Raw genomic sequence first — 24,930 nt, forward strand, 5'->3', positions numbered from 1 at the left:
TGCATTTTGAAGATTTTGGCCACGGACTTGGTAATAAATTAGTTAAAAAATAAATCTTAGAACACCTAAGTTAATAGATTCTGAAAGCTTTATGAAAAAGCTCTTGATTTACATTCACAAATCATGTAAGATTCAAAGTTATTTTTATTTTCCTGAATTTACAAAGGAAATCGTTCCGTCGCTAACTTTATTTCAACTGATGCAGCTACAGTTAGCTCGGTAAGTGGGTTCAGAAGGCGTTCTATGAAAGATTTTGGTGTACAGTTTCGGATGTTGTCAATATGAAAGTGGTCTTTCGTCTAGAAATGGGTCAAAATTAGAGATGTGCATTTTGAAGATTTTGGCCATGGACTTGGTAATAAATTATTTAAAAAATAAATCTTAGAACACCTAAGTTAATAGATTCTGAAAGCTTTATGAAAAAGCTCTTGATTTACATTCACAAATCATGTAAGATTCAAAGTTATTTTTATTTTGCTGAATTTACAAAGGAAATCGTTCCGCCGCTAACTTTATTTCAACTGATGCAGCTACAGGTAGCTCGGTAAGTGTGTTCAGAAGGCGTTTTATGAAAGATTTTGGTGTACAGTTTCCGATGATGTCAAAATGAAAGTGGTCTTTCATATAGAAGTGGGTCAAAATTATTTTTTTTTACAAAGAAAATCGTTCCGCCGCTAACTTCATTTCAACTGATGCAGCTACAGTTAGCTCGGTAAGTGGGTTCTGAAGACATTTTATGAAAGATCTAGGTGTACAGTTCCGGATGTTGTCAAAATGAAAGTGGTCTTTCGTCTAGAAATGGGTCAAAATTAGTGATGTCTATTTTGAAGATTTTGGCCACGGACATGGTAATAAATTAGTTAAAAAATAAATCTTAGAACACCTAAGTTAATAGATTCTGAAAGCTTTATGAAAAAGCTTTTGATTTACATTCACAAATCATGTAAGATTCAATTTTATTTTGTTTCTGAATTTACAAAAGAAATCCTTCCGCCGCTAACTTTATTTCAGCTGATGCAGCTACAGTTAGCTCGGTAAGTAGGCTCTGAAGGCATTTTATGAAAGATCTAGGTGTACAGTTCCGGATGTTGTCAAAATGAAAATGGTCTTTCGTCTAGAAATGGGTCAAAATTAGTGATGTGCATTTTGAAGATTTTGGCCATGGACTTGGTTATAAATTATTTAAAAAATTAATCTTAGAACACCTAAGTTAATAGATTCTGAAAGCTATATGACAAAGCTCTTGATTTACATACACAAATCATGTAAGATTCAAAGTTATTTTTATTTTCCTGAATTTACAAAGGAAATCGTTCCGCCGCTAACTTTATTTCAACTGATGCAGCTACAGTTAGCTCGGTAAGTGTGTTCAGAAGGCGTTTTATGAAAGATTTTGGTGTACAGTTTCCGATGATGTCAAAATGAAAGTGGTCTTTCATATAGAAGTGGGTCAAAATTATTTTTTTTTACAAAGAAAATCGTTCCGCCGCTAACTTCATTTCAACTGATGCAGCTACAGTTAGCTCGGTAAGTGGGTTCTGAAGACATTTTATGAAAGATCTAGGTGTACATTTCCGAATGTTGTCAAAATGAAAATGGTCTTTCGTCTAGAAATGGGTCAAAATTAGTGATGTGCATTTTGAAGATTTTGGCCATGGACTTGGTTATAAATTATTTAAAAAATTAATCTTAGAACACCTAAGTTAATAGATTCTGAAAGCTTTATGAAAAAGCTCTTGATTTATATTCACAAATCATGTAAGATTCAAAGTTATTTTTATTTTCCTGAATTTACAAATGAAATCGTTCCGCCGCTAACTTTATTTCAACTGATGCAGCTACAGTTAGCTCGGTAAGTGTGTTCAGAAGGCGTTTTATGAAAGATTTTGGTGTACAGTTTCCGATGATGTCAAAATGAAAGTGGTCTTTCATATAGAAGTGGGTCAAAATTATTTTTTTTTACAAAGAAAATCGTTCCGCCGCTAACTTCATTTCAACTGATGCAGCTACAGTTAGCTCGGTAAGTGGGTTCTGAAGACATTTTATGAAAGATCTAGGTGTACAGTTCCGGATGTTGTCAAAATGAAAGTGGTCTTTCGTCTAGAAATGGGTCAAAATTAGTGATGTGCATTTTGAAGATTTTGGCCACGGACTTGGTAATAAATTAGTTAAAAAATAAATCTTAGAACACCTAAGTTAATAGATTCTGAAAGCTTTATGAAAAAGCTCTTGATTTACATTCACAAATCATGTAAGATTCAAAGTTATTTTTATTTTCCTGAATTTACAAAGGAAATCGTTCCGTCGCTGACTTTATTTCAACTGATGCAGCTACAGTTAGCTCGGTAAGTGGGTTCAGAAGGCGTTCTATGAAAGATTTTGGTGTACAGTTTCCGATGATGTAAAAATGAAAGTGGTCTTTCATATAGAAGTGGGTCAAAATTATTTTTTTTTACAAAGGTAATCGTTCCGCCGCTAACTTCATTTCAGCTGATGCAGCTACAGTTAGCTCGGTAAGTGGGTTCTGAAGGCATTTTATGAAAGATCTAGGTGTACAGTTCCAGATGTTGTCAAAATGAAAGTGGTCTTTCGTCTAGAAATGGGTCAAAATTAGTTATGTGTAGGTATTTAGAATATTTCAGCCATTGACTCTGCGATGAACTATTAAAAAAAAACTTAGAATACCTATATTGGTGGATTCTGAAAGCTTAAAATAAAAGCTCTCGATGTAAATTTTCATTTTATGTAAGTTATGTAATTTTATTTTGTTGAAATGAGTTTACAAAATCGTTCCGCCGCTAACTTCATTTCAGCTGATGCAGCTACAGTTAGCTCGGTAAGTGGGTTCTGAAGGCGTTTTATGAAAGATCTTGGTGTACAGTTCCGGATGTTGTCAAAATGAAAGTGGTCTTTCGTCTAGAAGTGGGTCAAAATTAGTTATGTGTTACTATTTGGAATATTTCAGCCATTGACTCTGCAATGAACTATTAAAAAAAATACTTAGAATACCTAGATTGGTGGATTCTGAAAGCTTAAAATAAAAGCTCTTGACGTAAATTTTCAGTTTATGTAAGTTATGTAATTTTCTTTTGTTGAAATGAGTTTACAAAATCGTTCCGCCGCTAACTTCATTTCAGCTGATGCAGCTACAGTTAGCTCGGTAAGTGGGTTCTGAAGGCGTTTTATGAAAGATTCTGATGTACAGTTTCTGATGATGTCAGTTAGACAGTGGTCTACTGCCCGGAAGTTGGTCAAATTGATAAATTATGTCTAGAATCTTTAGGGCGCTGACTATTATCCATCGTTAAAACTTTGATTATCAAATAAAGTAAGTTTTTTAACACAATAATGCAAGCTTTTGTCAATAGCTTTTACAAGTAATAGACTTGAAGCGTTTTATTGACTAGAAAGTAGGATTTTCTTTGTTTGATAAGCACAAAATTCTACGACCAGTCACGATGCATGTTTTTCAGCTATATAGTAAAATTTATGATGAAATGTAATTAATAGTATTGATGATGTTCAACTTTTCCTTAAACTAATGTACTTAAGCTCTTTTTAATGACGAATAGAAACGTTGAAAATATCGACTTCTTAATTAGGTCGGGTTATCGTTCGCCGATAACTTTGGCCGATAACTTCACACCGGTTTTTAATTGCGGACGCGTTATGGCGACCGTGGAACTACAAGAGTTTAATATACCTACCTGTAGATTTTTGAAAGATTTAGATTTTCGGTCTTATGTCTGCTCTGTGTCGTGTCTTTGCTAGTTTTGTAGCAATGCCTACAAGATCCGTACCCACTTTTTAGAAACGATATTAACAAATCAATCAGTAACTTACCCAGGTCCGTTGATGGAGTTAAGCAGTTCGTTGGTCGCAAACTCGAAGAACAGCGAAGTGTTGGCCAGCTTCAGAGCATATTTGTTGGCTTTGGAGAATGAGGCAGCGGTACCGACGGGAGAGTGAGGGTCAGCTCCACCACCTAAGAAATAAGCAAATATTAATTATATCTCCAGCCACTTAGATAAGTATTCTTGTGAAGACGCGTTTGACGTTTAATTCTCGAACGCAACGGCTGCTTGACCCTGAAGGGTCAAATTTAGTGGTACTTTTGGTAGCAGCATCTACAGTATCGTCACTTGCTCTTGGAGTGCGTCTTAGAAAATCTACAGTACCTACTTGGGTAGGGTTTGCCATCCGGATCCGAAATGTATGAAATTATCCGGATCTGGATGCGGATCCGCGGATCTTCGCATACATTTCAGATCCGTCGTGCAAACTCCTATACTTGGGTTAGTAATTTTCATAAATGTAGCTACTGTAAATACTCACGTGCTTCCCACAGCATGTACTCTAGTTTCTTCCTATCAGCCATCTCCTGCTTGGCCTTCTCCAGGGCAGCGGCCAGCATGTCCTGAGATAGTCGCTCGGCGGCCTTGGCGCCGCTTTCGTCGCGCCACGCTTCGAGTTCCATGCGGCCGTGCTGCGAGCAGTCTTGGGCTGCGTTTCTGTGGAAAATACAAGGTTAGCTACTGTTTTCCGTATGTATATATATGTGATTAAAAGGCCGATTTTGTTTGAAATGCCTATATGAAAATGGCGCTTTGAAAAACATGGCTCATTCGTATGGGCAGTATTGCAAGGGAATGGCTAGACTTGATATCGCCACGGCTACTATAACACGTTTTAGAGGTCATGTGCAAGAAGGCCGTCGAAAAATGTAGTTGTTTTGGTTATTTAACATGTAGTAAGTATATATATAGTCTGTATCTTTAGGTATTTAAATAAAAGTAAACAAACAAGTTGAAAATTTTCGGGTAGTTATAACATTCATTGGTTAACCAACCAAATACAAAACCACCTGAATTTGTCACTGGACGACCTGACTTTAACCTACATTATTTGATCATGTAATGTTTTCATCTACCCTCAACTGGCTTAAGGAGCCATTTGAGGGTAGATTTTGTTTACTTTTATTGAAATACCTAAAGATACAGAGTTTATTTGGTGAAACCATCATAGCCCTGACAAGGTGTATTCGATGCGGGTTCAAGTCTTGGCCGAATTGAATATTTTTTAATATTTCCGAAAAACTTCGAAATATATTGCATGCAAATCTAGCTGTACTTACAGGAAAGGATCCTTTTTGACGAATGCCTTGGGTTGTATTTCGCTCAACGAATCATCGACGGAACAGAGCAGTCCAGACAGAGATACTTTTCTGATGGCTGCCAGTTGTTCCGGCAGAAGCGAAGAGGGAGGGATGTCGTTTTCATACCAAAATCTGGAAAACACCACAATAATGATAGGTACCTACTCAACAAAAACGTGTAATACCTACTTATATTTTTGCTACAAACTTTTTTTACCGACTGTATTTTTCGCAACTGTATTTTTTAAGATCGTGCTAATTTATTTTAACGAGCAGTATATAACTACTTTTCTGGCTCTATTATGGCATCATTCTTGTATCCTTTTAACAGTTCAGCTTCCATAATAGCGGTAGAAACTGGCTCGTGGAGGCAAATGTTGATGATGTATACCCTTGTCTAAAATCTGAAGATTCCTTACCTGTCACTCTTCTTAAGGTTAGCGAACTGGAGAGCCAAAACACAGGCCATAGTGGATCCGATGACTGCTCCTGACGCTGCCTTCTCTAAGGAACCACCGATCATCAGCTCCACATCTTCAGGGTTTCTGTTAACCAAATAAATAAGAAAAGCGTTGAAAGAAACGTTGACTAGATAACACTGCGGATAAAGACATAATCTTTAGTCTTTAAAATTGGATTCGTCTGAATGCTCGTGATAGAAAGACTTACAACTAACTGCAAGCATAACTCATTATCAATGTATCAATGTTAATATCAGGAATGGGCATTGCATCTTTTAAAAGAAAATATAACCTGTAATATTATAAAAGGGTGTATTTTACCTATACATGCTCGCCAGCATTTCCTGTTCCGCGCGATCGAAGCCCAACTTGTCAAAGTCCGCATAAGACTTCACTCCAGCGGTAGGTTCGCACAGCCTGAGGGCCCGAAGGTACGAGGACACACCATGGTCACGAGACCTGTTCAGGTCCCAAGTAGCTGAAGATGTGAAGCGAGAGACGCGGTAAGCGCTAGTGTCGGCTAGGTCTCTGACGGTTATGGTGGCGTTGATCTGAAAAAGAGTAAAGTTTTAAAAGTTTAGTTCAACTTATTGGAAACTTTCAGCAACTTGCACATCTGTGTTTATTACTCGTAAACTCTAAGATTTGGAAGATCCTTTACCAGTTTCTCGTTCATCATGGCATCGAAGACAGGAGCGACGGCCACCAGCTCGGAGTAGGCGCCAGCGCGGTTGGCGCTGGAGTAGCCTCGCCAGAACCCAAGGGAAGTTAGTTTCAGCTCAGCCTTAGCCATGCCCACCTGCGAAAAAACAACAAATCACTAAGTATCTATTCGGAAATTGTTGAATTGCCCGGAATGAATGCATTTTGTGTTTTCTTCTCCTTTAAATGATACGATCTCCTTAATGAAAATGAGTCGGGGTGTTTCTGTTTCTCCTAAGTCGAATAGTTGCATTAACCAACATGCCTATTATTTAGCACTTATCCTGATCTTAAAGAACCAAGTCTAGGGGGGCACCAAAATCTCAGTAATCTATTTAATGAGTTGGAAGACTCTAGAAAGAGGGGGGGCACTATAGTCTAAAAGTGCTTAAGATTTTAAAGTTTTAATTCCGCAATGTGCAGAGTTGAACAATATTAAATCTCTTGCAGTTAGTCGAAGAAGAACAAGTGCTATAGCATATATAGGTATATACTTCTCAGTTACCTTTATCTCGTCTCGGCGCTTGACAACCTCTTTTCACTCTTTAATCTTCTGATTATCTTTGAAAAGATCCTTACCTCTCCAAGAAGAACAGGCAGGAACTCATTAAACGTGATATGCTGTATAACAGCAGCGATAACTCGTCGCGTCTCCAGGAAAAGCGTGGTGTCGTCCCAGAAGGGGTTCATGGCGTACAGCTGTCCGGCCACGCGGTTATGTTCAGCCACTAGGGCCTTGTAGAGGGGTGCGGTTGGGGTGGGTTCGTTGCACCTGAAATAAATCATTCACGTATAAGTACGGATAAAGGGTTTAATTGTTTTACAGGTGGTGAACAAATTAACCAATGGGATCCCAAAATTACCCCGTGTTTACGGCAAGAAACTTTGTAAGTATGTCCTAAAAAGCGCAGCTGCTGTCGACGCAATGAATACACATACCTACCTACTTAGGAATAGGAATTTATTTCAGCTCTGGGAAATTTATAGTAGGTATAGTATCTCCTCGCTCTGTGTTCCTTATTAAATATGGAGCGTACTATGCAGAATCAAGTCTTTGTTTGGCGTTCAAAGTCGAGTGGATCTTATTAGATACTATTAGGTCATTGGTTACGTTACCTTTGTTTTTGAGATGGTCTGGCTTACCCTCCCAGTAACTATAAGCTATTCATTTGCAATGTGACCGAAAACCTTCATAAACCCTTCTAATATTTATGCTCTCGAAGCTATACTGCCTTCAAACTCATAATACGACATAACCATATTTACAAACGTAATGTGGTTTCCTAAGAATTCACAGCCTTTGTACAATAGGTACTCAGTATCTAACACTTGTTAACATGTCAATAAACCTCTAAGCTTACTTACAATCCTACCAACTTATTTATAGTTCAAGTCTAACTAAAATATTCCTTCTGTCAACGAAGTAAGAGCTATGACAAGGAAATGGCACATGTAACTGTATGATTGTTTGATTGTAGGTACATGAATACTTAGTCTGACCATATTTTCATATCACTAGTGCTTGTAAGTTGTAAACGAGTGTGGGTCTAACTAAAGCAAACCAGTATAAATTGAATCTTCTATTCATCATCATCATATATTATTAGAATAAGGGCTGATTTAGACGGCTCGCGAACTCGCATGCGATTTTAGTTACATTGCGGACTCTTGGTTACGTCCAATTCAACCGACCGATCAATAGCCGCAATGTAATGATTGTAATGAAACTCGCATGCGAGTTGTCGCATCGTCTAAATGAGCCCTAAAAGTGCTGATCAATGGCCTCATCCAAAAATCTCCACAACGACAAATCGTGCTCTGGCTTCATCCAATCTTACGGTTCCCAGTTTCATTTACCCAGAACTCGAGAATTACAATTTATCCTCCATAACGGCAAAGTAATTTGATGTTTTTGAGTTGTTTACTCATGTTGGCTGGTAAAATTGACTTTTAAGTGATGATTTTGAATGATGGAGGAAAATAGGTGTTTAAGTATTATCTAACGTTTATTTGCATTTGATTTGTAATGTTTTAGGTTTACGTTTAGTATTTTCCTCGTTTTGGTGAGGTACAAAATTTTGTGTTTCACTTGGAGCAAAGTTTGTTTAACCCTCATGGCTTAAAAGTCTCGCTACGCTTTCTAATCTCTCTCATCGAATTTTTCGCTTGCTCGGGTGTCAAAGCATGAGGGGTTAAACAACAACTTTACTTCCTCGTAAAAAATACCTTGGTCCATCCTTCTCATGTTAATATTTTGCTAGTTGCTTAAAGGAATCCATGGTTCACTGAATTATTACTTGAAAATAATTCGCGCTTCGGTATTTTGAAGCGTACCCTCGTCTTTGCTTTAAACAATAGTAACAACATTAGGTACTGTACTAACAACAGTGTGAGAAAGAGATTTGAATCTTTGCCTATATGCAAATGACCAAGGTCTACATTTGCATACAATCCATTTCTGTGACGACACCTAGGAATTCCATCGGGGTTTATCAATGACAAAAGCTTCTATTTGCATGTTATTGATTATTTACGGCGTTTTGTGAATTCATAGCGTAATTACCTCTACATACCTAGTGATTATGTGCATAGAGAAATATTAGTAAAGAGTGGTAACTCCATACATCAGTTTTCTTACTAAAACGCGAGTTATTTCGTAGTCGACATCTAGCGTCAAGTAGCGAAATTTATCAGTAGGTACTGTTAGTCGACAATAGATGTCGCGGCGAATGAAAACTCTAATGCTCAACAATTTTCTGCTAATATTATAACCGGATTAACCGGAACTAAATTTTCAACTCTTTCTGCTTATAATATCAGTTGTAAATTGTTTTAGCAGTACATTTTTCGTCAGTAGCGACACTTGTAATATCTGGTGTCAAGTAGCTGTACTGATAATTCCACTATTTGACGTTAGATGTAGACTACGAAATAACTCGCGTTTTGGTAAGAAAACTGATGTATGGATGGAGTTACCACTTTTCTATACTTATATTTCTCTATGGTTATGTGAGTCAATAAAGCTTGCGTGTGCGCTGATTATGAGGTCATGAATATGATGGTATGTAAATACAAGCTAATTCGTCTTGAGACTTTTTGCTTACACAGCGAACACCCGCGTCAGTTTATCGTCAACACAAGGCAATGACACAAGGCGCCAATAATTAATGTGTTATAGGAAAATTTTTATTCTTGAATTTAGGCACATTTACACTAGATAGGACCTCAGACTAGATGGAGCGATGACCTTCGCAAGGCGGCAGGCAAGAGCTGGATCAGAGTTGCCGCAAATCGTGCTCACTGGCGTGCAATAGGAGATGCCTATGTCCAGCAGTGGACGAGAGTAGGCTGATTATGATGATGATGATGATGACACTAGATAGGTACATTTGGGTTCGCTACAATGGATACGCATTTGAACATGTACCTTGGGTCGTGACAAACTAAATGTCGTGTCATTGTCATACACAGATCATTAACGGGGAAGGCAACAATTGCTTTTAAGGGGCCCACTGATTAACAGTCCGCCGGACGGTATCGGCCTGTCAGTTAGAACAAAATTTTGACAGTTCCGAACAACTGACAGGCCGATACCGTCCGGCGGACTGTTAATCAGTGGGCCCCTTTAGAGAGGGATTCAATAAGAACACCATTTAGGTACAAATAGCTTTATCGGCTCTTCTAATAGTAAGGTAAACGTACTAGTGCTCGACATGCTAATGCCCAATAGATGACACCTTGCTGTCACCTCTATTGACAATTACTTAAGTTTCAAGATGACATGTACTGACTGGGACCGCGTCGAGCACCACTACGTTTATCTTATAATGGCCACTTAAACCTTTTTTATGTATATTGCTATGTAAAAAATAAGTACCATTTTATACATAGTAATATTAAGAGCCAACCAACAACCGTGAGTGATATTGGAAAATCAGTTTCAGCTTGGGATTTGTTGCGATAATACTGAGTCTGACGTAGAATCAAAACGTGAAACCACTCTAATATTTGCATAATTAAAAAAATGTTAGCCCATTAATAACGTCCATCAATAAAAAAACGACCGTTGAGTCAAGTGAGGCAAAAAGTGTGGATAAAAACAATGGTGTGAACACTTAGCCAATGTCTATCTCGAAATATCAACGTACGTGATTATGTGGGAATATCAACTTTAATGATGTACTGTTTGAAGGTATGATAACGAAACTTGCAAAAACAGATGTTGATTCATTGGTTAGTTTGCTACTTAGATATATACTGCCTTTATGTTTTATCTGACGTTCCATTATTCCTTTCTTTTCGTACAATAAAGTGTTTACTTACTTACTTAAGTACTTACTTACTGCCCAGGTACCTATTTTAAAATAATGTCTTATCTATATTGGACTGACGGTCGTGCCCACCCTTAAGTACCTCTTTGTATTTACATACCTACATACATACATAATATAATCACGTTAATTTCCCGGAGGGGTAGGCAGAGACCACGGATTTCCACTTGTTACGATCCTTACATACCTCTTTCGCTTCCTTCACTTTCATAATATTCCTCATACACGCTCGCCGGTTTAGGGAGCTCTTGACCTGACCTTTCTTCAGGATTTCTCCGATCTGATCAGAGAAAGTCCGCCGAAGTCTACCCCTTCCAACTCCCGCTTCTACTTCTCCCTTATACTCTTTGTTGTAGTACTTTATATTCTGACGGATTTTATACTTTAACTGGAGTCTGACACGTGTCTTCCTAATATCTTTCGATGGCTTCGAGAGACTTTTTCTAGGCTATCAATGTCACGCTATCCAAAGAAGCACAAAATTCTTCCACGGCGAACAGTGGAGTGGCAAATTTCCACACAACAGACAGGTATTAAATCCAGAATCTGGCAAATTCATAGAGGCGGATCTGCGCGAACTTCGAGTCAACAATTGGCGAGAGGTCGCACAGGACCGAGAAAAGTGCGCCTGTCTAATGTCGGAGGCCAAGTCTCATTTAGGGTCGCTGAGCCAACGGAGTAGTAGTAGTACTTACCGACTTCGTTATCTACTAGAGCTCCCGATACACGTGTTACACGCTGACACGGGTACCCGTGTTCTTAAGCCCGCCGGGCTTAAGAACCCGAACTACACGAACCCGCCCGGATTCGGAAACGTTTACACGGGTACCCGTGTACACGGGTACACGGATACACGAAATAACGGATCTTATTTACCCGCCGGTTCGACCCTTCACTCTCGTGTAGCGGAGATTCGTGCTATGAAGACATACGATTGAATATGTGGAAGGTTAGGAAGATTCGATTACCTACTTTGCAGTTTTACTGGATTGATTTGTAATGTCAATAATAGGTAGATAAGTACAATTTGTTTCAATAATCATAAGATTAAAATTAACAATATCTCAGTAACCGTTGACTTCATTGTTGGATTTCAGTTTCTTCATTGATGTAGTGTTTTGATAATTAAAGTAAACCTAAATACCACCACCACCATGTTACCATTTGTTGGGACGTCAGTCTTTCCGTGACCACAGCTGGTGCAACTCAGCTGAAACGTCGGAATTAAAGGTAAAAACAATGAAATTATATCGCGGTAGACCCGTTTGTGTAATTATGTGTACAAAACACGAGAGTTTAAAGTGTGATATAAACCTAAATGATTATTTAATACAAAAGTAGATAGTTATGCTTACTGAAACCAGAGTTGGGCATTATTCGAATCATTTTTAATCTAAATAATTATGGTGAGATTAATATTCGCGAATATATTATTCGCGAATAAACCATTCGTTTAGAATTTCGAATAAGAAATGAATTATTCGAATAAATTACACGAAGGATTTTTGTAATACACACTCAGATGGCAAATCTGAATAGGTATGCAACTGCAGCGTATTTTAGAGCCAAGGAAAATTTTGGGAAAGGCCCCAACTGACCGTCGCCATCCGTGGTGGGGACAAATGGGAATTGTTTATATGCAGCGCCTATTCCCATTTGTTCCCGGCCGGGACAAGTGAGAATACATCCGATATTTGTGTAAAATATTATTATGTAGGGTCTACCCATATGTTCCCCGCGGAGATAAATGGGAATTCACCCATTATTGGTAATTATTAGTAATATGGGAATACACCAATAATGGGTGCATTATTGGTGTATTCCCATTTGTCTCCAATACACGTGACATACGCCATGCACGAGGCGGGGACAAATGGGAATGTTTATATGAATTTTGGTGTTCCCATTTGTCCCCGATATTGGCGTTGCCATTTGTCCCCACCTCAAAAGATTTCTATGCAGCGTCTTTCCCCATAAGTTTCTCGCGGGAACAAATGGGAATACACTCTTTATTGGTGTATTCCTATTTGTTCCTGCCCTACGTGACCGCCGCCATACGTGAGGCGGAGACAAATGGGTACGATTTATATGCAGCACCTATTCCATCAGTTCCCGACGTAGACAAATGGAAATACATCCGAAAATTGTATTCCCAATTATCCCCACCCCAATAAGGTGGGGAATATTGGAAAATATTTTTATGCAGGGTCTTCACATATGTTCCCCGCGGAGACAAATGGGAATTCGACCATTATTGGTAATGATGGGTGCATTATTTGTGTATTCCCATTTGTCCCCGATTCACGTGACCTACGCCATACATGAGGCGGGGACAAATGGGAATGTTTTATATGAGTTTTGGTGTTCCCATTTGTCCCCGATATTGGTGTTCCCATTTGGTGCCGATACAAAAGATTTCTATGCAGCGTCTTTTCCCAAATGTCTCTCGCGGCGTGGACAAATAGGAATTCTTCCGAAAATGGTGTGTTCCTATTTGTCCCCACACCAATAAGGAGGGTACAGATGGGAAATATTTATATGCAAATCCTATCACTTCTGTACCCGGCGGGGACAAATGGGGAATACATCCGAAAATGGTGTGTTCCCTTTTGTCCTTACAAAAATAAGGTGGGAACAAATGGGAAATATTTATATGCGGCTTCTTTTCCTATATGTTCCCCGCGGGGACAAATGGGCATACACCCATTATAGGTTATAATGGGTGCATTATTGATGTAATCCCATTTGTCCCCTATCCACGTGACCTACGCCATACATGAGGGACAAATGGAAATGTTTTATATGCAGCGCCTATTCCCATCTGTTCCCGGCGGGGAACAATAAGGATACACCCGTTAATGGTGTGTTCCTATTTGTCCCTGCTTCAATGAAGTGGGGACAAATGGGAAAGATTGTTTGTCTTTTCCCACATGTTCCCGAAGGGGACAAACGGGAATACCCCCATTATTGGTGTATTTCCAGTTGTTCTCGCCCCACGTGACCGCCAATACATGAGGCGTATTCCCAGTTTCCACACCTCAAATCAACCAACCAGATAAACCGATAGAAAACATTTTCTTTTTACTATTGGGATATAAAACAGCTAAATAGTTATTTTGTAAGCTAACTATTCGACAATATTATTCGCAAATAATTTATTCGTGGGCTATTTTATTCGCCGAATAAATTATTCGCGAATGAATTGAACACGAATGATCATTCGAAAAAATGATTCGTCATTCGCTAATGATTTGGTAATTCTCATTCGTAATTCGTCATTCAAATGAATTTTGCCCATCTCTGACTGAAACTACCACGAACGGAATATGTTATATTTTCCTTTAACAAAATCGCATTTTGCTCACTGTTAGCAAAGTACCCTTGTTCGAGCTGCTGAGGTGAAAAATAAATTAAATTGGTACAACACATATCAATCACATTGAACATCCATATATACATTACTACAATCTCCGCTACACGCCAAGGACGGGTTAGGCCCGCGTGTATTTAAGGTCCGTTTCGCCGTGTACACGGGTACACGGGTACCCGGATACACGGATCTTAATTACACGTGTGCACGACTACACGTGTAGAACGGGTCAGAAAACCGTGTACGTGTAGTTCGGAAACGGGTACCGAACACGTGTACACGAAACCCGGACACGACCGCGAGCCCTATTATCTACCAGTATCAGTGAGACTTGCTTGGTTTTGACACGAATGGCGTCGATGTTACGCGGTAGATTGACCGCACACATTTTCTGTTTTCGCGCCTTTTTGAGTGACATTGCTTGCCAGCCTATGTGTCAATGATACAACATCCAACAATCTTTAACTGACCGTTAGTAGGCCTTATTTCTTTAACGTTCACAATTAGTCTGCTAAGATACTTACTTCCTGCAAGAAGCTAGATCAAGTTTGCCAACGTCGTATAATCGCAGAGACCGCAGTTCCTTCTCTGAGCTGCCGTATAGAGCTGAGCCATCCAGGAAGGCCGTCGCCATGTTCATCTGGTCACGAGACTCTGAGGATGCAAGAAAAGTCACGTTAGTTGTTTTCATAGTAGAAGTTAAATGTAATAGAGTAAGGATAGATAATTTTATGCACAATTAAGTGCAGTGAGCATAAAATTATTAGGTTATTTTTATGACGTTCGGCCATACCGAACGCCATGCGACCCTTTTCCATTGTAACATCTATTATATTATACCATGGTTTACAATAAACGATACTATACTATACGCCTTTAACTAAGTATAATGGGACAAATACAAAAAATATAATTTAAACATTTTGGGCTGAAAGTTGTAGTTTTTGGAGTTTTCTATGGGACGGCCAATTTTTTTGTGATTTCGGAGTTGGTCGATGCAAACTCGAAAATGCATCACAACTTAAAAAAAGTCAGCAATGATTCACTGAAATGATGGCCTAGTCTAGCCTTTACTCTACGTCTCGCATTCTCACACATGAAGTATGAGCGAGATAACTGACATTGCACGCAAATATGGCGTTTTAGAAGCAATGTTGTCCTGCCGTCAGTTAACCAAGTTTAGGTTGGTAACTACTCGTACCATCAACATTCTTAAGCACGACCATAGATGTAAGTAAATTGAGGTAGATATGGTACCAGGCGCACGATTGTGAGCCATTAAATATAGGTTCCGGAACCTATATTTAGTTAGGCGTATGGGTGACGCCAACCTGTCAAGCTGTCAAAATCGTTGGATCAATTTTTAATTTTGTCAACTATGAACGTCACACGTCTACATAAATAAAAGGTCATTGAGCACGACACGTGATGCTGTTGAGTGTTGACACACGTCAAATATCTCAACTCTATAGAATATCGGGATAAAAAAATCGATTTTAGACAGAATACTGTACTAAAAGTTTTAATAAAACGAATAAAACACTTGCCAAATCCACAAGAATCGATGTTTCTGGTCGGCGCAGATCGGACGTATTCACAGTGACCCCCATGGCAGTCCTGTAAACAAACGATAAAGGGTAGGTATTAACTTGTAAATATTGTACATAACCTCATAATAATATTTAAAACAATATTTTTCATTATTTAACTTTAGTTTTGTAAGTATACATGATCAAGCAAATCTTGTCAGTAGAAAAAGGCGCGAAATTCAAATTTTCTATGATACGATATCCCTTCGCGCCTACATTTTTTAGGGTTCCGTACCCAAAGGGTAAAACGGGACCCTATTACTAAGACTTCGCTGTCCGTCCGTCCGTCCGTCTGTCACCAGGCTGTATCTCACGAACCGTGATAGCTAGACAGTTGAAATTTTCACAGATGATGTATTTCTGTTGCCGCTATAACAACAAATACTAAAAACAGAATAAAATAAAGATTTAAATGGGGCTCCCATACAACAAACGTGATTTTTGACCAAAGTTAAGCAACGTCGGGAGTGGTCAGTACTTGGATGGGTGACCGTTTTTTTTTTGCTTTTTTTTTTTATATGGTACGGAACCCTTCGTGCGCGAGTCCGACTCGCACTTGCCCGATTTTTTAAATTTGCTGCCTTTTTCTACAAGATCAAGATCTGCTTGACCAACTTTAGTTTAGCTAGTTTTAGGTAACATTTCATTGGAATTCCGTTAAAGTATATTTATGGTTTAAAAAAAAAACCCAGAAAAAAAAGTTGCAAATCTGCAAGCAAGGTCTTTATAGTTAAGGTGACCTAATAAATTGTTGCGTCTTATCTGAAATTATAATCTGAATATGCAGAATTAAATAGAATAGATCGCCATTGCCGTCTTTTATTTGAATGGTACCTATTCAACAGAGACCAAATCTGTAGGTAAACTATTTATATATTTTAGTTTAAGTATAAGTAACTATATCACCAGTTGTTGACTTTACGTGCATTTGTTAATTTTGGAAAAGTTTATGCTAATATGTATAAATGTAGCCATGTCATTCAGCCAATTATTAGGTATACGCATGTACATTAGGTAAGTACATACCTACTGAGCATTAAGCTAGATATTTATATTATAATCTGATTAACATAAGTATTTAATTTGTGCATTTTTTTTCTAGCTCATTGTCACAGGAATTTAGGGTACGTACTTTTCTCAATAAGATTGCGTAAAGTATGTCTTCAAACATAGGCAGAACAAAATTACATAATAACATTATTTTCCTCCGCACGAATGTATAATTTGACACTTTTGACAGTGATTGTGCTAGGCATTTTCAATAACTTAAATAATGGCCCTCAAACAATAGACAAGTACTTGAAGATATTCGACTATTGTGACTCTCACATCCGGATACGGAATTCCGATTTATACACAGACTACCTCCGATAGAGCGGTCTATTTACACTTGGCTTGCAGTCACCACATGTTCTTAAGTTCTTAAGCATGGCACATTCTTTCTTTATTTAGTTTTCATGCCATCACTTAGATGCACTTTGTCTATTCTTTAATTTTTATATAATGTGCTTATGAGTGTTAAAAATACTACTACACCGATTGTATTATACACCTCTGAATCGAGTAGATACCGGCGAAAGAAAATCGGCGGGAATTGTTTTTATAAAACGTCAATTTATGAGGCTAGCATACCGTACCGCTTTGAGATTTAGCCCTAACCCCTAACTCAATTTTTGTCGAAGAATATTATTATAGAAAATATTAAAATAAAATGATACATCGTACAGGTGTAGTAGTAGTGCATAACTAATTGTTTTCCTTCGTATTTTCTCGGAACGTTCGTATTTGTCATGCTACTTCAGTCAACCTCAGTACTTTTTGTACCGTGACTGACTGAAATAGCAAGAACGTTCGTACGTTTCCGTGAAAATGCGAAGGAAAAGAATAATGCAATACATCTGTATAATCGTATGCGCGGTCGCGTTGTCATACTAAAGTAATATTGGCGCGTCAATGAACAAAGACCTCAGTCAACTTACATGCTCCATCTAGTATGTAAGATTAGCGATCTATGAATTTACATAACCGTCTTAAAAATGTTATATAATACATTTGCGTTTATATCACTCGGTGCGTGCGCGATGTTAACTACTCGTAATTAAGGGAAATAGACTATTTGTTATAGCAACAATTGATTAATTATCTGATTATTCAAGATACACACACATACAGGTATACAGGGTGATTTCGATCGAGTTTAGAGAAATTATTTAATGAAACCGATGCTGCCAAAAGTACGGGGGTGCGGAGGACGAGGTGAGCGAGGTCTCGTGCCGAGATTGGTCCGTTCAAAGACACGGACGTCACACAAAGACACTTTCGACTCGAAAATGGAGTAGTTAAAACTACCGTATGCGTGGCAGAGGGGGTAGAGCTACTATGCTCAGTCTGGAGGATGTCTTGTCTGTGTTTCGGGGTCGTGGAGCAAGAGAGCCAGACATCATACAGAATTCAAAAACGAGCCTAATAATTTTGTTAATTATTGTTTATCACCAATAATGATGATTATTATCCAGATGACAAGTAGGAAAAAACATTTTTGCATACAATTTGGTCACCCTACTCAATGTGACGTGTTGTCGCTTTCGATACAGCGTATGTCAAAAGTCATAGGGTGACCATAATTACTTAGTATAACATTAATTTTACTTGAAAAATAAGAAAAAATAAACTACATAATTATCTTTTATTCAAATACTACCATATAATAATGTGGATTATATACAGAGTCAGAAAAGGTGGTTCTGACCAAGACCCAGAAATCACCCTGTATAGCGTTGCTATTGTGTGATTGATTAGGTAAGTGAGTATTTAGTTACTGATCGGTAGATCAATTATCAAAATTAATTGATTCTCTTCTGAAATTGGTCAGAAGCGGTGTTCAATCTGTCACTGTGATTTATTTATACCGAAGCCAAGGAATACTATCACATCTAAAATCGTTTTCTAACTTTCAGAAGTACCTGATAAGTAAGTATGTAAGGGAAAACCACCAATGATCGACACTTTTAGCCAGTGTTCGACATAAGTACTTTAGGTCAAAGTGACAGGAATTAATTTTGAATAAAGAAAAAAATCGTTGTTCAAACTTAAACTATATTATTACTTTGACATAAGAGCCATGTCGAACATTGGTGCAGCGTCGATTGTAACACGGCTGTTTTGAAAGGGGGTAAAAAATAAATAAATGAAAAAGCTCCGGCTTGTGGAAAATGGAAACAGCCATGTTAACAACATAAAATTAAATCAAAATTAAATTAAATAGACTAAACGGAAACCTTGCTGCAGGAAAGCTAGGAGGAGTAACAATTAAACAAATTTATATCTAACAAACTTTATTAATCGAATCATTTACTGTTAAATGCTCAGTGGTAAGCTGGGTCGCTTCACAGGTTCTAGTTATAAGGGATTACACCCATTAATTAAAAACTAAAGACTAAATTTCGAAATACCTAAGTTTTATGCACCAGAACTTTCAAAACTTCAAACTGAATAAAATTAAATTATAATTAACCAATTTAAATTTGTAGTGGGTGGCGGATGCCACTCAAAAGTTATGCAACAGACCGACCTCAAAAACTGCTGCTGGAACTGCAGCAGCGGGGGGCGTACTCGCCTTTCCCCGGGAAGCTGGCCGCTAACCTGGTTGGAGCCGGCCGCTGCAGATGGCGTGGTACAGATCCCACAGCCTCATTTTACAACTTCTAAACATCTTCAAATGAATTTCAAAAGAATTCGAAAGCTCTTCCAAAAAATTCACAAGCTCCCGGCTCTCAGTGGAGCACACCGAAGGACTCGAGCTGCTTCCCGCATTTCGACCAACATGGCGAATGTGTGGTCTCACCACAAATAGTACTCATGCGAGCGTGCGTCCCCGGAGGGGTCCACACATCAAATCTGCCTGTCATCTCAAAATGACCTCCTCATATGTTGAGTACAAAAGGCCAAAACAAAAGTAGGGTGCCAATCCCTTGAAGACACAAATCCTACGAAAATTCTGACTGATTTATTTAACAATTCACTCCTGAGCCTAAGAAATATATTTTATCAATAAATCTAATAAAGTTTCATTTCAGAGCCCCCTTTTTGGAGTCTGTAATTCCTATGTTTTATTTAACATCTAAATTCCCTCTTACCTAAAAAAACATATCTAAATCATACAAAGTTTTCCTGGAGTGACAACCTAAATATCTCAAGTTTTAATTATTTTTACTCGTATGACAACCCCGACAACAGATAAGCATAAAGAGGTGCATCTGAATGCAACAGATTATGCAAATAAGTGCAACCAATCGAGTTAGTTTGGGATATTGTTAAAATCATCGAAATAAGAAAAGGAATTCAACCCAAAAATATTACTTTAAAATTTAAGAAAATGTCTACGTTACACGATCATTGGTGCTTTTACCTTATAGTAGTAATAGTAATTATAGTAGTAGAATGAATGAATGTCACATTTCGCCGGACAAAGAATGAAGGACTTTGAAGCAGGATATCTAGAACCAAAGGAATTCAAAACGCTACCACAGAATAAATAATAGTACTAGTACAGAAGGTTCACTCTCTAACAAAACGTGTCTATTACGAGAGATACAAGCGCATGTAGGCGTCCGTTCCATAGCGGTGCGCGGCAACTACTATGTCTAGACACCAAAATTGGTGTGAGTCGCATGTACTTGTAGCGATGCGACGAAATCGCGGAGTGAGCCGCGCCTGACTCTACCCATGAGCTCCATCTGGAGATGGTCGAAAATGCTCTTGAGTAGTTGACGGATCTTTCCTAGGGGGTAATTGCACTAATAGAGTGAGGTAAGTGACGTTCTAAAATTATTTTTCTATAAATGCATCGGAAGTATCGGAACCTAATTATATATTTCTCGGGTACAAATAAATACTTCGTGTTAAACTCAACCATGAGTCGGAACTTATTAATTTTAAAGTTGAGCTAAATAAAACTAATTGCCTTATTAAACTAATTACTTTTCTAATGCAATTAAGATGAAGCCTATTATTTCAGCGGATGGGTGACCTTTATTGTCATAGCTCGCATACACATTAGAGATGCAAATGCAAAACATAAAGTTTGAATTACTCTTTAATTATGTCGGAATAAAAAAAATCTGACACTGAATGTAGGTACAGTGGCGTTCAAAAGTGCATGAATAGATGTCGACTGTGATGCCTTAATATTACGGTTGAAACGCCTCCTTGCACTTCTGAACCCCAGTGTACCTACACTTAATTTTAAATAATGGTAGATAAGGGGACTAAATTGTGTCTGGCCTCAGGCTTTAATCTATACCCAAGGTTCTCTAAAAATGTTGACCTCAAGACCATACTACACCTTAGACCTTAGTTCAATATTTTGTGGCCAAAATTTGGCTTTTATGGCAGCTGACGCTACGGCTACAGTTAGCATAAGAAATCTCTAATTTCATAAAAGCAAATTAACACACGAAATCAGCTTTTGTGCAACTTAACACTTTCACTTCATTTTAACATAATTAGCTCATTTGTTGACCTTTAGAGGCTTTAGAGGCCTCTATTGGGCCTTGGACAATGACACCTAGATACGGAACTAAGAACTTCCTGTCGCGCTTTCACTCAAATAGCCCCCAAGTGACCTCGCGAACTATTTCGAAACTTAATTTAAAAAAAAATTGAAAGTTTCTTCCGGGGGATTGGTTTGATGACTATTGGCCTGTGGAGTTAGTCAATTCCAGTATTTTAAGTACGTTGCAGTTAATTTGATCGAAGGACCGTAAGGGCCAGTTGCACCAACCACACAGTTAACAGACTGATCAACGTCACGCAGCAGAGCTCTATTTTCCTTAAAATCTTTTTGATTGATTGTTCAAAGATTATCTTATTTCATAAGTGTTTCCAAATTAATTGATTTTCGTCCACGGAATACGGCTTACTTTCCGTGATAATGCTTTTCTTCTGAAGAAAGTTTTTTCATCATAACTTTTTATAGTGCCATCCATCCATCACTACAAAATAAACTACGTTAGTCTTACCCCATCTTACCGTACAGTATTTCTTACATATCTACTAACATTGACGTATATCTCAGGCCTGGCCTTACGGGCAATAAGAACTGTGCATGAATGTGGCCAGTACAGCGGTGTGACACCGTTACAACGCGATTGGTTGATGAGTTCGCATCATGCGCGCGATTAGTCGCAACTAGATGCGTTAGACTGCACGATTGGCTCGAATTCGTGAGTGACACCGCTGAACTAGCACTATTCTTAGTGCCCGTAAGGCCCGTCCTGAGATCTACGTCAATGTCTACTAAAGTAACTAACTATAACAAGCCTAATTGGCTTCTAAAAAGATTAAACCACGAGGATGAGTGATGACGGCATTAAGACGTAACACGCACATCATCAGTCCGGTCAAGTTCAAGATTGAAAAACTAAGTGCGTGCATAAGTGGGCGGTGCATTAGTTGGCCGATTGCGCTGCGAGTTGCGACAGCGTCCGTTCCTCTTTACAGATACATCCTCCAACCTTCAAGCACGATATAATTAGTGTGAACAGTATCTCAACTTATCACGCATAGCACAAACCGATACTCTCTGTCTCTGTACGGAATGACGCTTAGGTGTAAAATGTTAGAGCCCGCGCCCACAGAGAGCGGTCTGGAGTTCCGAGTTCTGTTGACCGCTGACCGCGCGGGTTTATTGCGCACAACATGACACGATATGGCGAGAGGTGTCTATAGGTACAATGATGAATAAGGAAATGTCATACGCGATACAAGCTGCTGATTATAACGGAAGATAAATCATCCATCACCTCCTGGTAAATGTTGAGATCGGCCGTCTCCAAAATGGTTTAATTTATCCAGAGCGATACCTAAAGGTCATCAGTATGACCATAATATGCTTGCTGAAAAGTGAAGCAGACGAAAATGTGTACCTAACCTACACCCAAAAAAACATTTATTGTAGACGTCGGTAAAATACTGGTCCAGTTAAGGTAACCGTATCGACCTCGGTGCAACCAAGTTGTGTACTGTGGAACAGCTTTGTGGGCTAAACAACTCGGCTTTACTTGGCCCTAATTACGATTACCGTCATTACGCGGATTGTTGCTAGAATGCAAATCCACTGTTTGTATTTTATATAAACAGGTAGGTGGTTTTCTTATTTTATAAAGTTAGAGCAGAGAGTTTTTTTTTTAAACATACAGGGAAAATTACGTCGCTCGTACTCTAGACGTGATTTATGGATGCCTCCAAAAGTCCAAATCATGTTAGGTATAGGTAGGCTCAAAAGTTAGAGGACACACACACACAGCATTGTTTTCTAATAACGAAGCGATCCTCCAAAAAAAAAAAATTACCAAAACACTTTTTAGAAACCTTAACCTTATTTTTAAAGACCTATCCATGACCATCAAATGATATTGACACACGGTATAGTTCATTTTTTTAGCATTAGAAATAAGGTAAACAATCTTGATGTGTCTTTTAATTGAAAAACACATTTTAAAATTAAGTTACGGCAAATATGTAACAATTATGATTATTATTAATTATGCAACAAACTGCCCTGCAGTTTGGCAGAAGAAAAAAAATCTGTATAATGGGGTTTATTTCATCTGAATAAATGATTTTTTTTTTTTTTTTTATTATGCATCTAATACGATCATTCATCATTCTTCTGCTTTCATAAGTAATAGTTACTGATTTTTAAAAAAGCGTTTTTCAATTAAACGACATGTCAAGATCGCTTACCTTCTTTGAAGTTCTTTCTAATGCTAAAAAAAACGAACTATAGTATTTAATTACAGATTTTTTTTTTAAACATGAACTAGGTACCTATGTTAGAAATTCTTGAAAATACAGTAGGTAAGCCCTATATTAAAACTTTTGATGTAAATCTCCCTAACCATTGTGATAAAATTAAATTAATAATAGTATTTATTGCAACATGATAATATATGCGAAATATCTTGCAGACGAAGGTATTTTCCTCAACACCTCAGATACGCATAAAATCTTTTAATCATTTAATATCTATGATGTAATTTTAGACTTTACTCAACAATGTAGTACTTATGTTTTATTGTATTTTACGTTTGCATGATTGTAAGTCAATATTATCAATCAATGGATGCGGTTAACAACACCTTATGCAATTACTTATGCAATTTACCTGCATATAAGACAGGGCCACACCTTTAGTTAAAGGCCAGGTCACACCGGATGCGTATGCAGTACGCACGTCTCCGGCTCTCTGCGTAATAGTAGGTACATCGCTTGCGTGGCGTATTTACATACTCGTACCTGAGCATTTTCATTTAAACTTGTACTTTAAAGCGCGACTTAGGGCCACTTGCACCATTCAATAACCCGGGGGTTAACCGGTTAACCCCGGGTTAGTGGAATGGTGCAAGTGACGCTTAAGTCATGATTCAGTAACATCTAACCGTTACATTCCTGACAAAATGTATAGGGTTTGACATTGACCGTCAGTTTTGTGACGATTGCTAACCGGCCGTTAATGGTAGGTACACAATTAAGTGAAAATGCCCACTTACGTCCCAATTTGAACAATGCAAGATGTCTGACACTGACAGATTGGTATCGTATCGCTGTGATATCTTATAAGCATTTTTCGATTGGGCCGGTAGTCTCGTAACGAGTGCGGCACGCTACGCAAGGGATATACAGCGAGCTGCAACATTGCATGGACACATTATGAATGGAATTCATTCGGGTATGCACTTTTGCAGCTGGGTGTACTGCGAATAAAGCCGGAGCCGTACTGCCTTACTAGCGTTAGCAGATCCAAATTATCATTTTAAATTATTAAAATGTGTGTTCCCGAGATTTCTGATGGATTTTTCGGGACATGCCTAAATTTCGTGGGTCAAAATTGGTATGTCCCGAAAATTATGGGACACTGGTCTGGTCTGGTCTGGACATTACACATGCTGTTTGTATCGGTGTTTAGTTGAGTAGGGAACGCGCTACGTCAAAAGGTTATTAATTTATTTAATTTACTTTCAAAGAGCTTTCATATGAAATGAAATTGTTACCTAGGAATTTGCCTCACTTACACCATTATGTAAGTAATATTATGTTAATGTAATATGTGTAAGTGGACTTAAAACAGTTGTCTATAAATAACTACAACCGGTATGGAGTAGGTACTAGGTACGTAACTAATTTGAATGATAAATAATTGGTCATTCGCGGAATCTTTGCAAAAAAGCATCGCGAAACCTGCTGTTTACATGAGATATGATAAAACAATTGGACATGTTTGAAGATAAATTCTATCGAGTTGAGCATGTTTGAAGATAAA

At 38.2% G+C, this 24,930-nt stretch overlaps 1 protein-coding gene across 1 annotated transcript in view; it reads right to left on the reverse strand.

Annotated features, from left to right (window-relative positions):
- Nucleotides 1-24,930, reverse strand: part of LOC134791331 (heme peroxidase 2) — a 104,815-nt gene that overhangs the window by 27,834 nt on the left and 52,051 nt on the right. The window contains exons 5-13 of the mRNA XM_063762347.1: nucleotides 15,567-15,636; nucleotides 14,544-14,673; nucleotides 6,898-7,090; nucleotides 6,278-6,415; nucleotides 5,938-6,167; nucleotides 5,575-5,700; nucleotides 5,135-5,287; nucleotides 4,336-4,511; nucleotides 3,844-3,985 (exon numbers count right to left, since the gene is read on the reverse strand). Coding sequence (XP_063618417.1) covers nucleotides 3,844-3,985; nucleotides 4,336-4,511; nucleotides 5,135-5,287; nucleotides 5,575-5,700; nucleotides 5,938-6,167; nucleotides 6,278-6,415; nucleotides 6,898-7,090; nucleotides 14,544-14,673; nucleotides 15,567-15,636 — 1,358 coding nt within the window. The remainder of the gene's footprint in view (nucleotides 1-3,843; nucleotides 3,986-4,335; nucleotides 4,512-5,134; nucleotides 5,288-5,574; nucleotides 5,701-5,937; nucleotides 6,168-6,277; nucleotides 6,416-6,897; nucleotides 7,091-14,543; nucleotides 14,674-15,566; nucleotides 15,637-24,930) is intronic.

The sequence above is a fragment of the Cydia splendana genome, chromosome 6, assembly GCF_910591565.1.
Source record: "Cydia splendana chromosome 6, ilCydSple1.2, whole genome shotgun sequence".
Taxonomy (NCBI): domain Eukaryota; kingdom Metazoa; phylum Arthropoda; class Insecta; order Lepidoptera; family Tortricidae; genus Cydia; species Cydia splendana.